At 44.6% G+C, this 12,367-nt stretch overlaps 1 protein-coding gene across 1 annotated transcript in view; it reads right to left on the reverse strand.

The window, feature by feature from the left end:
- Positions 1 to 12,367, reverse strand: part of NFATC3 (nuclear factor of activated T cells 3) — a 118,632-nt gene that overhangs the window by 13,043 nt on the left and 93,222 nt on the right. The window contains exons 6-8 of the mRNA XM_068261611.1: positions 10,592 to 10,732; positions 5,029 to 5,084; positions 1,493 to 1,619 (exon numbers count right to left, since the gene is read on the reverse strand). Coding sequence (XP_068117712.1) covers positions 1,493 to 1,619; positions 5,029 to 5,084; positions 10,592 to 10,732 — 324 coding nt within the window. The remainder of the gene's footprint in view (positions 1 to 1,492; positions 1,620 to 5,028; positions 5,085 to 10,591; positions 10,733 to 12,367) is intronic.

Raw genomic sequence — 12,367 nt, forward strand, 5'->3', positions numbered from 1 at the left:
CAGAAATAATCGATCCCACTGTTCGAGTGGGAAATCGCACCGTGTGTACCCAGCATAACTGTCTGGATAAAGAGGATCTGCAATTTAAAAAAAAAGTTGACTTTACTAGCTGCTCCACAAAAAAAAAAATGAGATGAAAAACTGATGAGATAAACCTTTGTATGTATCCTCCTCCTCAAAAATACTTTTTCCCCCCTACAGTTTTATTTTTAAATCTACTTTTTAAAGTGACCCTTAACCACCTTAGCGGTAATGATGAGCTCAGCTCGTCCATTACCGCTGCAGTGGATAACTCCGGCCCCTGTGGGTCGATTTTGCAATTTTTTTTCCTTCATACACGCAGCTAGCTGCGTGTGGGGTGCGATCGCTGCCGCTTTGCGGCGATTCGCTGATTACAGCGGCGTAAGGTAGCCCCTCCCGCCCACACCCCTTGCACAGGCTAACTGAAAGTTAGCTACAATGATTCAGGAAAAAAAAATTGAAAAAAAACCTGTTTGCACGCCACCCTGGTGATTTTACTGTAACACCAGGGTGGTTAAGGCAACCCAAAAAAATGAGATTTACTTACCTGGGGCTTCTACCAGCCCCCTGCAGCTGTTCGGTGCCCACGCAGTCTCGCTCTGGGGCGCCCGTCCCCTGCCGGCAGCAGCCACTCACGGTGAGTAAATCTCATTTTTTGGGTTGCCTTATGTGTCCCTTTAAAAATTTTTACTCGTTAATGGTCTCTGCTCAATGACACATGCTTTGAAGTATACCAGAACTAAAATCTATGAACTATTGACATCTCTTTCCTGCTCTCAGAAGCCATTTTCAGCCAGAAAAGTGTTTTATGGCTGTAATTTCTTATCAAGGAGGGTTATGCCATAGTTTGACCCAGTCCGACCTGGTCCTGACCCGGACAGAAACCTTAACTTGCATACCTGATGTTCAACTCTTTCAAGCAGAGAAAGAAAAAAAAAGGAACACAGCATATGTGTGCTTGGCACGCTACATACACATGTCACCTAGTGTATCCTTTAAGCAGAGGATCATACCAGCTGCATATGTGAGTACTTCATGTCATGGTAACGTGTGTTTTGACACCTCACCTTCCCCACAGTTCATGAAATGCTAAGATACTGTCAAAGTTGATAAAATGAGGATTTCAAAGGCTTGAGTTCTCAGTTAAACTCGTTCACTGTAAAAACATATTTCAAAATCTGTCAGTGAATGAACATTTAAAGTATTGATTGTACCTTTTCACATTACATATTAAAACTTGGTAAAGGTTGTGAATTGATGTTATTTTTAGTCCAGGTTTTCTCAAACTTTGTTTGAAAAAAAAATAAAAAAAAATTTGCACAACCTTAATAAAACTAGTGATACTGCTGCCAAGACATATTAATCCCTCATATCACCGAAGATACAATTATAAAGAAAGATGCAAGGCCTACATAAATACAAAATAATAATAAGCCAGCTTTACTGATAACGTGAAACTACAGCAACTAACCTGGTGTGTAGGTAAACCTCTGGGACTGACTTCGTTTTCTTTTCCCATTACAAAGATAGAACTGAACTTGGACTGCAATCAAAATTGATTTATTGTGGTATGGAGGAATTTCAACAACAATTTCAGTCTGAAAGAAAAAATATTCTGCTAAGTGATTTTATTCAATCTATTCATAATGCAAAAACATTCATAACCTCAACTGATGAATATAGACAAGTAAATAAAGCTTGCATGTTTTAAATAGACTGTGTAACAAAAAAAACAAAAAAAGTTCCCCTGGAGGGGTACTCACCTCGGTAGGGGGAAGACTCAGGGTCCCAATGAGGCTTCCCCCTCCGCTGTAGCTGCAGGCAGTCCAGCACTGGCTCCCCCGAAGCGTCCCAGAATCCTCCACCGACAAGGCTGACAAGCGCTGATTTATTTACCTTTCCTGGCTCCAGCAGGGGCGCTGTTGCGGCAAACCGTAAGGAGATAGGCGGAAATACCCAATCTCTGTCGGGTCCGCTCTACTACGCAGGCGCAGCAGACTTGCGCCTGCGCAGTAGAGCAGGCTGACAGCGATCAGGTATTTCCGCCTATCTCCGAGTGGAGAGCGGAGACTGCGCTGGAGCTGGGGAGGTAAATATTTACATGCCCGCTGTTCGGGCACAGCGAGACCACCGTGGGACACAGGAGGATGGGGAGAGGAGGCCTCGATAGGATCCAGAGGCTTTCCCCTACCGAGGCGAGTACCCCCCAGGGGAACTTTTTGTAGTTAGAGTTTCTTTAATATATCATAACTTGCTAGGCACAAAGTTTTTTTTTTTTTTAATTACCTGACTAGCCGAGTTTGCAATAATTATCTCCTGTATGACAGTCATATGATGTTTAATTAGACTAAATAGCTAGGTAACGCTCCAAGCAACACACACACACACACACACACACACACACACACACACACACACACACACACACACACACACACACACACACACACACACACACACACACACACACACACACACACACACACACACACACACACACACACACACACACACACACACACACACACACACACACACACACACACACACACACACACACACACACACACACACACACACACACACACCTCAATCTCCAGGGAAACTCGAATCTCCTCAATACTAAAGACAGGCATGTCAGCTCAACAAAAGTGCGTCTCTCATAAGAGGACATGTCCTCTTTCACTGGACATTGGGATACTTATGGGTGCCTTGTTTTTTTAATCGTGTGTATAACCATACAAGTCCTGCTAACTATATGTTTAGGACGGCTCCTTGATGCGTTGAAAGTGGATTCCTTGCTTCTGATGAAGCGGCCTTGAGCCATGAAACGTACGTTAGGCTTGTATGGTGTAGAACACACTTTTTCGGCTCGCGAGCTACTTTTAAATTCGCTGAGGCCAGGAGATCTACCGACGTTTCAAAGGCAACCGCCCCCCCCCCCTCCCTGGAACTCCCCTGCAAAGGTACTTCGGTATAGGTCCCTTCAGTATAGGTTAGCTGGGTGCCTCCAGTGTAGGTTAGCTGGGTGCCTCCAGTGTAGGTTAGCTGGGTGCCTCCAGTGTAGGTTAGCTGGGTGCCTCCAGTGTAGGTTAGCTGGGTGCCTCCAGTGTAGGTTAGCTGGGTGCCTCCAGTGTAGGTTAGCTGGGTGCCTCCAGTGTAGGTTAGCTGGGTGCCTCCAGTGTAGGTTAGCTGGGTGCCTCCAGTGTAGGTTAGCTGGGTGCCTCCAGTGTAGGTAAGCTGGGTGCCCTTAGTGTAGGTAAGCTGGGTGCCCTTAGTGTAGGTAAGCTGGGTGCCTTCAGCGTAGGTAAGCTGGGTGCCTTCAGCGTAGGTAAGCTGGGTGCCTTCAGCGTAGGTAAGCTGGGTGCCTTCAGCGTAGGTTAGCTGGGTGCCCTTAGTGTAGGTTAGCTGGGTGCCCTAAGTGTAGGTTAGCTGGGTGCCCTAAGTGTAGGTTAGCTGGGTGCCCTAAGTGTAGGTTAGCTGGGTGCCCTAAGTGTAGGCTAGCTGGGTGCCCTAAGTGTAGGTTAGCTGGGTGCCCTAAGTGTAGGTTAGCTGGGTGCCCTAAGTGTAGGTAAGCTGGGTGCCCTTAGTGTAGGTAAGCTGGGTGCCCTTAGTGTAGGTAAGCTGGGTGCCCTTAATGTAGGTAAACTGGGTGCCTTCAGCGTAGGTAAGCTGGGTGCCTTCAGCGTAGGTTAGCTGGGTGCCTTCAGCGTAGGTTAGCTAGGTGCCTTCAGCGTAGGTTAGCTGGGTGCGCTTAGTGTAGGTTAGCTGGGTGCGCTTAGTGTAGGTTAGCTGGGTGCCCTTAGTGTAGGTTAGCTGGGTGCCCTTAGTGTAGGTTAGCTGGGTGCCCTTAGTGTAGGTTAGCTGGGTGCCCTTAGTGTAGGTTAGCTGGGTGCCCTTAGTGTAGGTTAGCTGGGTGCCCTTAGTGTAGGTTAGCTGGGTGCCCTTAGTGTAGGTTAGCTGGGTGCTTTCAGCGTAGGTTAGCTGGGTGCTCTTAGTGTAGGTTAGCTGGGTGCCCTAAGTGTAGGTTAGCTGGGTGCCCTAAGTGTAGGTTAGCTGGGTGCCCTAAGTGTAGGTTAGCTGGGTGCCCTTAGTGTAGGTAAGCTGGGTGCCCTTAGTGTAGGTTAGCTGGGTATAGGAGCCCGGGTGCACGGAACTTACCTCCCTCCAGCTCCAGCGGTGGCGTCCTGGCTTCACTCCCTCAGCCGTGGCTGCCTGGAGGGCAGATATGCAGTTCGGCGGCTGAGGAAAGCTCCGGCGGGCAGCGTAAATGGAGGCGGAAGTATTGTCTCCAGCGCCGCCCATCTGCCATGACACTGCGTCACCGCCCCTCAGCCATGACACTGCGTCGCCGCCCCTGGCCTCTCTGCCGTGCCCCTCTCCTCCCCACAAGATAATAGCGGCCAGCAGCATAGTCCGACAGGACGCGTAAGCTGCTGGCTGCAAAATTCAATGGGACGTGGCCACGAGGCCACGATCTACCAATCAGGCGGTCGCGATCTACCGGTAGATCGCGATCGACCTATTGGGCAGCTCTGGTATAGAACGTACACCATACAAAGAGGAATAATCTAAAATACTTCTATGCTTGATTCATGCCAGTCTGCTGTCTGATCAGTGCAGATGGGGGTTTGGAAACACTAGTCATATCAGTTTATAGGGTATGAGGATGTACTAAGTCCCAGTAAGCCATGATTAGCAAGAGATATCTTGTACACATTATGACCTGAATAAATAATAAAAAAAAAAAACCTCTTGAAATAAGTGTGTGTTTGTTTTTCTCCTTTTTAACCCTTTGCAGGGATGGGTAAGGTGTATGAATGTACCACTGTATTCTATTCATTGGGTGGATGTGGATATTTGAATGTCCTCAAAGGCTGCGAGGTCCACCATAAGACACCATTGTCCCCCTCTGGGACACACAAAGGTAGAAGGGGACATTGTTCTCAGCACTGGGGACAAGGGAATATGCGACCAAAGTGACCAGAAACTCAATTTAAGACTTACCGCTTGTTTCTTTTCAGCTAAAATCTTTGCTTCAACTTCCCATTGTGGACGTCCATCTGTAAAAGATAAATAAAAAAATAACTAAAAGTAAAAAAATAAATAAATAAAAAAATTGCCATTTATTGTACTAAGAATAAATTAAATTCCTCGAAAAGAACACCTGAACCTAGTATTTTGTTCCTGTAGTGCTTCAAATATGTTAATAAAGGGCCATTGCCATTACTTGGGGTCTAATTAGCAATAACAATGGGGCCAGTCTTGACACCTCGATTTTGACCAGTGAGAACCACAGTGATCCGGCCCGTTCTCACTAGGGCGATTAGAGGGCGATTCCTGCTAATCGCCGAAACGCTAGCGCTTTTTAAAGCACTAGCACAATAGGAACCTAATGACAGTGATCTCACTGCCGCAATTGCCATTGATCGAGTGGGTGTCATGATAAACGGCAATCGTAAAATGTGTTACCTAAAGCATTTTGCCGCGATTCTCAAGCGATTGCAGTAGTGCTTAGACAAGCACTGATCAGGATTGTTGGGAATCGCAGGAGTGTACAGTGGTTTTAATGCAATAATCGTGGTAAAAATAACCCACGCGAAACGGTAGCACTAAGCGCTACCGTTTTGCTACTTAGTAGTAAGAATGGGCCCTGAATGCCACTCCCATTCTCTAGCTAGACCTCTCTCCTATAGAAGAGACTGGGATAAAGTTTGTGCTTATGAATGACGTACAGAAATACTACTTGGTTTCCAGCCAAACATGTTCTGTTCCATACAGAGGCGAAGAAAAATGCGAAGTGCTACTGCTCTACTCTAGGAACTTCAAAGGAAGCTCCTGCAGAAACAGTAGTAACTCTTCAGGGACAGCAATCGGGTTCTGCCAAATCGCTGAGGTGAAGACCAAAGACAATGCGGTACACCTGCATACATTTAAAGCTGACCCAAACTCAGAACTTCCCCTCTGCTCTAAAAGATACGCAACAGCATAATAACCTTTAAAGAAAAACATTTGTTACAGCTAATACAAATCAAACTATAAATCTGCAGTGTTTCAATTTCCTGCTTTCATAGAAGCAAACATTAACATCCTGTGCTTCCAAATGAGCTTATCTGCTGTGGCAGTTAGCAGACACGGGGAGAGCTCAAATTACAACTTGTGATTAGACATGGATGAGGGGGGATTAGACGGGCTAAACTCTCTAAATACATACAGGGTATATTTCTCTAGGTTTTCCTTCTGTCCTGTGCAAGAGCGCAGATCCAATTTAAAGTTTTCAGTTCATGAGACAGGTAACAATGATGGCTTAGGCCAGGGAACATCTGAGTAGCCAGCTTACTGAGCAACTATACACTGTCATTAAAGAGACACTGAAGCGAAAAAAAAAATGATGATATGATGATTTGTATGTGTAGCACAGCTAAGAAATAAAACATTAAGATCAGATACATCAGTGTAATGGTTTCCAGTACAGGAAGAGTTGAGAAACTCCAGTTGTTATCTCTATGCAAACAAGCCATTAAAGTGAATGTTTAGCAGTAAAAAAAAAGAAAAAGTCAGATACTCACCTAAGGAGAGGGAAGGCTCGGTCCTAATGAGCCTTCCCCTCTCCTCTCCCGGTGCCCAGTCCCGCGCAGGATCCCCCGTGGCAGTATTCAACCAGTTCGGTCAAATACTGCCACTTCCGCATGCCGAAGGGAGCTTTCGGAAGCCTTCGGGAGCACTCGGGCTCCCGATGACGCGGCCGCTCCATACTACGCATGCGCGAGCGCCCTCTATGACGCGCTCGCGCATACGTAGTATGGAGTATGGAGTGGCCCGTCTTCGGAAGCCCGAGTGCTCCCGAAGACCTCCGAAATCCCTGCAGCGGCGGACGCGAACGGGGGAGCCAGCGCAAGCACCGAGGGCACCGGGAGAGGAGAGGGAAGGCTCATTAGGACCGAGCCTTCCCTCTCCTTAGGTGAGTATCTGACTTTTTCTTTTTTTAAACGGTACCCATTGGCTTTAAGCTCTCCGACTAAGTTAGTCGTGGAGAGGGCTGTTATCTGACTTTTATTATCTCAACTGTTCCTGGACTATTTACTATTTTTCCTCTGCTAGAGGAGAGTTCATTACTTCACAGACTGCTCTGAAAGACTCATTTTGAATGCTGAGTGTTGTGTAATCTGCACATATTATAGAATGATGCAATGTTAGAAAAAACACTATTATACCTGAAAATAAAAGTATGAGAATATTTTCTTTGCTGCTAATCTTCTAGTAATTATTCATAGTACACAACCAATTCACAATATCATTTTTTTTTCCGCTTCAGTGTCTCTTTAAAGAGCATAGGTATAATAGGCATAATTAATTTATTCATAGTGGTCACATGAAGTTATACTATCAGTAGATACAATTTTTAATTTTTTTCCAATACATGAACATGCGGTAGGATTAATTGGTTTCAGTTTGTATATTATCCATCCTTGTGATTAACCACTTCAAGTTTCGGGGTTTTTATCTCTTAAGATCCTGACAATTTTGGCATATTAGCCATGTTGCTTTGATACAGCAATAACTTGTTATTACCAATGCCATCACAGTGATACATATATTGGGGTTTTTTCAAGACACTCTAGGCTTTCTTAGGGTAAATTTTTTTTCCCAAGTTTTTGATTTTATGGGCAATTTATCAAGACAAATTAAGCGTAAACACAAAAATTACATTTTTTTTCCATGTTTTCCCCTTCCTAACTTTTACATTACAAGTGCCACTGTTTTAAGACACCTCAATATACATTATTTGGCTTGACCTGGTTAAAAAGATACCATCTATGCCATATTTCACTCCTAGTCGGCAGGTAATGCACCATTATCGCCAGCCTGTGCGTCTAGTGATTGCATGCGAGCACCAGGGCGCACATTTTGGGGACCCCAGTGCTGTATAAATGCATTGCTAGGCAACAATATTTCAAAGCACCTATACAGAGTTGGTTCCCCTAGCTGTCACCATAGTGATTGCATCTGATCGCTATGGGCTGCAGCCATTATGGGGGTTTACAAATTTTAAGGCCAAGTATAGGTGACAAGGAGTTCATTTGGTGGGTTTAAAAGTTAATTAAAAAAAAACTTTATTTGTATTCTATGTATAACACTAAGTAAGAAAACATTTTCGTTGTAACTTTATGTGAATCATTCACAATGGGATTAGTGCAGGATCGCAGCGGTGACGGATTTTAGTGCTGAATGTAATGGCCCATACTCACGGGCGAGAAATGTGGCCTGTCGCCAGCACACGTGAGCGTGTGGGCGACAGGCCGGCGACAGCTTCTCGCCAGGTCCCTCCGCGTACACACGCGGAAGAGGGACCAGCGGCAAGGCGGAAGCTGTCGCTGACGTTCCTCCTCCCCCCGCCGGAAGCTCCATGTACCTACATGGAGGTTGCTGTCGCTAGTCCGCGTACTCACGCGGACTAGCGACAGTTGCGGCGGGGGGGCAGCGGCGACTGTTGCCATGCGATTGAAAGTTTCAATCGCATGGCGACATGAGCGGCGGGCGACAGTTCGGGGTGCGCGCGTGTGCGACGGCCCATACTCACGGGCGACCTGTCGCCGCAACACGCGCGCGCCGCGTGTTGAGGCGACAAAAGTCCCTCGTGAGTATGGGCCATTAATCTCACGTCCAAGAACCTACAATGCAACAAATTTGGACGTGAGACTTGCGTCCAGGAACCACAAGTGGTTAATATTGATAGAAAATATGTTATGGAAAAAATTATTGGAATACTCCCTATAGAGTCAGTGGGACTTCATAAACATCCACCCTAAGGTGGGGTGAATGGATTGTAATCCAGTACATAAAGTTTTTCAGTGATAATACATTTTCAAATTACCCACCAGGCCAGAGAAGCCTGTCAAAAAAAAAAGGACCTGATGATATCAAGTAAAAAGGGAACCCAAAGCGAAAGTGATATGAAGGCTCCCATATTTATTTCCTTGTAAACAATGCCAGTTCCCTGACAGCCTTTTGGATATTCTGGCATAATTAATGTCAGTTTAAAAAAAAAAACCTGGAACAAGCATATGGCTAATCCAGTAAAACCAGTCAGCGTACCGCGAGTGTTCAAAGCGAGTGTTCAAAGCGAGTGTTCAAAGCGAGTGTTCAAAGCGAGTGTTCAAAGCGAGTGTTCAAAGCGAGTGTTCAAAGCGAGTGTTCAAAGCGAGTGTTCAAAGCGAGTGTTCAAAGCGAGTGTTCAGCAGTTTAAAGAAAACATAGAGACCCTAAGGGCCCTTTTCCACCTGCAGTCGCTAGCGTTCACACTGAACGCTAGCGATTGCTGAATCGCAAAACCGGCGATTCCCCGACGTTTTGCGGCCGCGATTTTGCTATGCTATGCACTGCATAGCAAAATCGCGGCAAATATCACTCCGCCGCGCGTTCGGGTAAAAAACGAATCGCGGTAGTGGAAATGACCTACCACGATTCCTATGTTAAAAAGCAAACCGTAGCGATTGTAAAATCGCTAGCGGTTTGCGACGTTGCGATTCAGCTAGCGCAAACGCGCTGGTGGACAAGGGCCCTTAAACTAAGTAGAAGGTAAGGCATCAAGAAACTGGAATCTATTTAAAAATATAAGCTGATTTGCATGACCCATTTTCCTCTTTCTGGGATAACTGTATTAATTGAATTTAAAAGCAAAGGACTCCCAAATAGAGATGACACAGTGAAATGTAACTAAACACTGAATCAGATGGGAGAGTCCTATTACAAAAATATTACATTACAAGCTTTACATAATATGACAAAATAAAGGTATAGGTATATACAAGCAAGATATGCAGTATATAAGCAATTCAAAACAAGTATCTAATTAGCCATACGAAGCATGATAAGATTATAAAATAGTCCCAGAACAGGTGGGGATTTCCAAGACTTCATCTTCTAATTAACTGAAGAAGTGATGGCTCAATAGAGAAAAGCCTGAGGCAATGGGAAAGAAATGTTAGATGGTGAATAGGAGGAATCATCCTTGTTCCCCTTAAGCTGGCTACTAACGGTCTAATTTCTAGCGAAAAATCGTTAGAGCGATCAGAAATTCTGATCGGATTGGTTGTAAATAATCTCAGTTGATGGGCACAATCGATAATGAACGATTATAAAAACAATCGTCCGATTGAATTTGACAAACCAAAATTTGGATTTTCTTGTTGGTCATGATAGATAAGAAGCAATGATTGGTTAGTTGATGGTGTAGTAAACGATTTTTTTGTCCGATCAGAATTTCTGATCGCTCGAATGATTTTTCACTAGAAATTGGACCATTAGTGGCCACCTTAAGGCGTATTCGACTCAATTCTGAGCTGTACGCAGGACACACACCTGTAGCTAAAGTTTTGTTTCCAAAAGGCTGTGCTCACAATCCTTCACAATCACAATTGAAGTGCAACCGGATTACACTATGAATAACAGAGAGCAACACATAGCACTGAATACTGCATAAATCAATTAAAAGTGCCTCAAACAAAGATGGCACTCCGCTGGGACGTGTAACAGTTTTTACTTAAGAAAAAAATAAAAAGGACCATACCTTGGCCTCTCTCAATAAAGATTACTTTAGATTCAGGCAGGATGTTGGATCCAGTGATAACCATCTCAGCTCCACCAGTTACCAAGCAGCTATTTAGGTTATATTTGTCCACTTGAGGCAACTCCTGGGCAGATCGCTGGGCTAGAATTACATTTAGAATTACATTAGAATTACATTTATAAAAATGTAAAAACAGAATCAGGCAGTTGTATATATTTTATGAAGTAACACTGCTAGGGCCCCACTGTGAGCACCCCTAGTGGCTACAGCTCCAGCAATTTGCGTCTGCCAGGAGGAACATGCAATGTCAATGCTATTTGTCTTGTCTAATGTGCAAATGTTGAAATGAATGCCTTAGGCCTCGTTCACATCATACGCGCTTCCGTGCACATTTGGAAGCGCGTATGACGTGGTGACACGCAGTAAAGGCAGAAGGGCATAGACAGCCCTTCTGCCGTTCACATTACTGCGCTGCGCAGCAGTACGATGTGCTATGATGCGCTTGCGTACTGCTGCCTGCATTTTGCCCCCAAGCGCAGAGCTGATCCCATCACTGTCAATGGATGGGATTAGTAGTGCAGCAGGTAGCGGCGCAGATGGTGTGTGATCGAACACGTTAAGTTCTGATCGCGCTGCGTAGATGTGAACGAGGCCTTACAGTGAGGATGCTTTAAAAATAAAGTAAAAATCATTTTCATTTATATATTAATAAAACAAAAAAAGAACGCGAATCATTCAAAATACTTGCTGTGACCACCCTTTGCCTTTAAAATAGCATAAATTGCGCTATTGACACTTGTACAGGGTTTTGGGGTTTTTCCGCAATAAATGAAACTGCAGCTAGGTTCTTCCAGCCTTCAGGAATAAAAAAATAAATTTGTAGAATGTGTGTCTCAGTTGCGTGATGTTGAGATCAGAGCTTTGTGGAGCCAATCTTTTCAGAAATAAATTTGGGAGTGGTGAGACACAGCCAATGGTAGTGCACAACAGAGGAGTATTCAAGCTCCAGGAAGATATGAAATGATCATTATTGACCTGGCTTTGTCCCTGCTGCACCCACTTGTCTCAGTGCTCATGTTACTGGACTGCTGCGATTTTCTACAACAATAGGAGTAAAGGAATACTGTAAGGGGGGGGGGGGGGATAATGAGTTGAACTTATCAGGGGCTTCTAATGATCAGCGATTAAGTACATCATAGATAATGTATGATCCTAAAACAGATATGAACCAGGATCAAAAGAATTGGGGACCTTAATATTATTACAGGAAAGTGGTGGATTCTAGGCTCTCATTCAAACTATTGGGGGACAGTGCATTGAATCTGAATATCCAGTAGGATTCTTTCTCACAGAGTTTCCTATATCTGATCCCTTTATGTAGATTTTGGGGGATCATCTCTAACCCCATGATGTTAAGTGTATCAGTGGTCTCCCCATGATGTTTCTTTGATCAGCAATGTTCCACTTATGTTCCCCCAACTTCTGTCTTAGGGGTCTTGTGGTTCTACCTATATAAGGCTTAAGACATCCACAGGTGAGAAGATATACGACGCAGTTACTTCCACAATTAACGAAGTCTTTCAATTTAACCACCTGGTTGTTGCCATCTGTGACCTCTTGGGTTCTGTGTCTCATGAAACTGCAATAACCATTGCTCCAACGGTTTTAATTTAAGTCCTTAATTATTGGTATTAGTAGCATTTTGGCATAACTGTTAGGCTACTTACACACTAAGACGTTGCGTTATAGGGGACGTTATGGTCGCATAACGTCCCC

The sequence above is a fragment of the Hyperolius riggenbachi genome, chromosome 11 (assembly GCF_040937935.1).
Source record: "Hyperolius riggenbachi isolate aHypRig1 chromosome 11, aHypRig1.pri, whole genome shotgun sequence".
Classification (NCBI taxonomy): Eukaryota; Metazoa; Chordata; class Amphibia; order Anura; family Hyperoliidae; genus Hyperolius; species Hyperolius riggenbachi.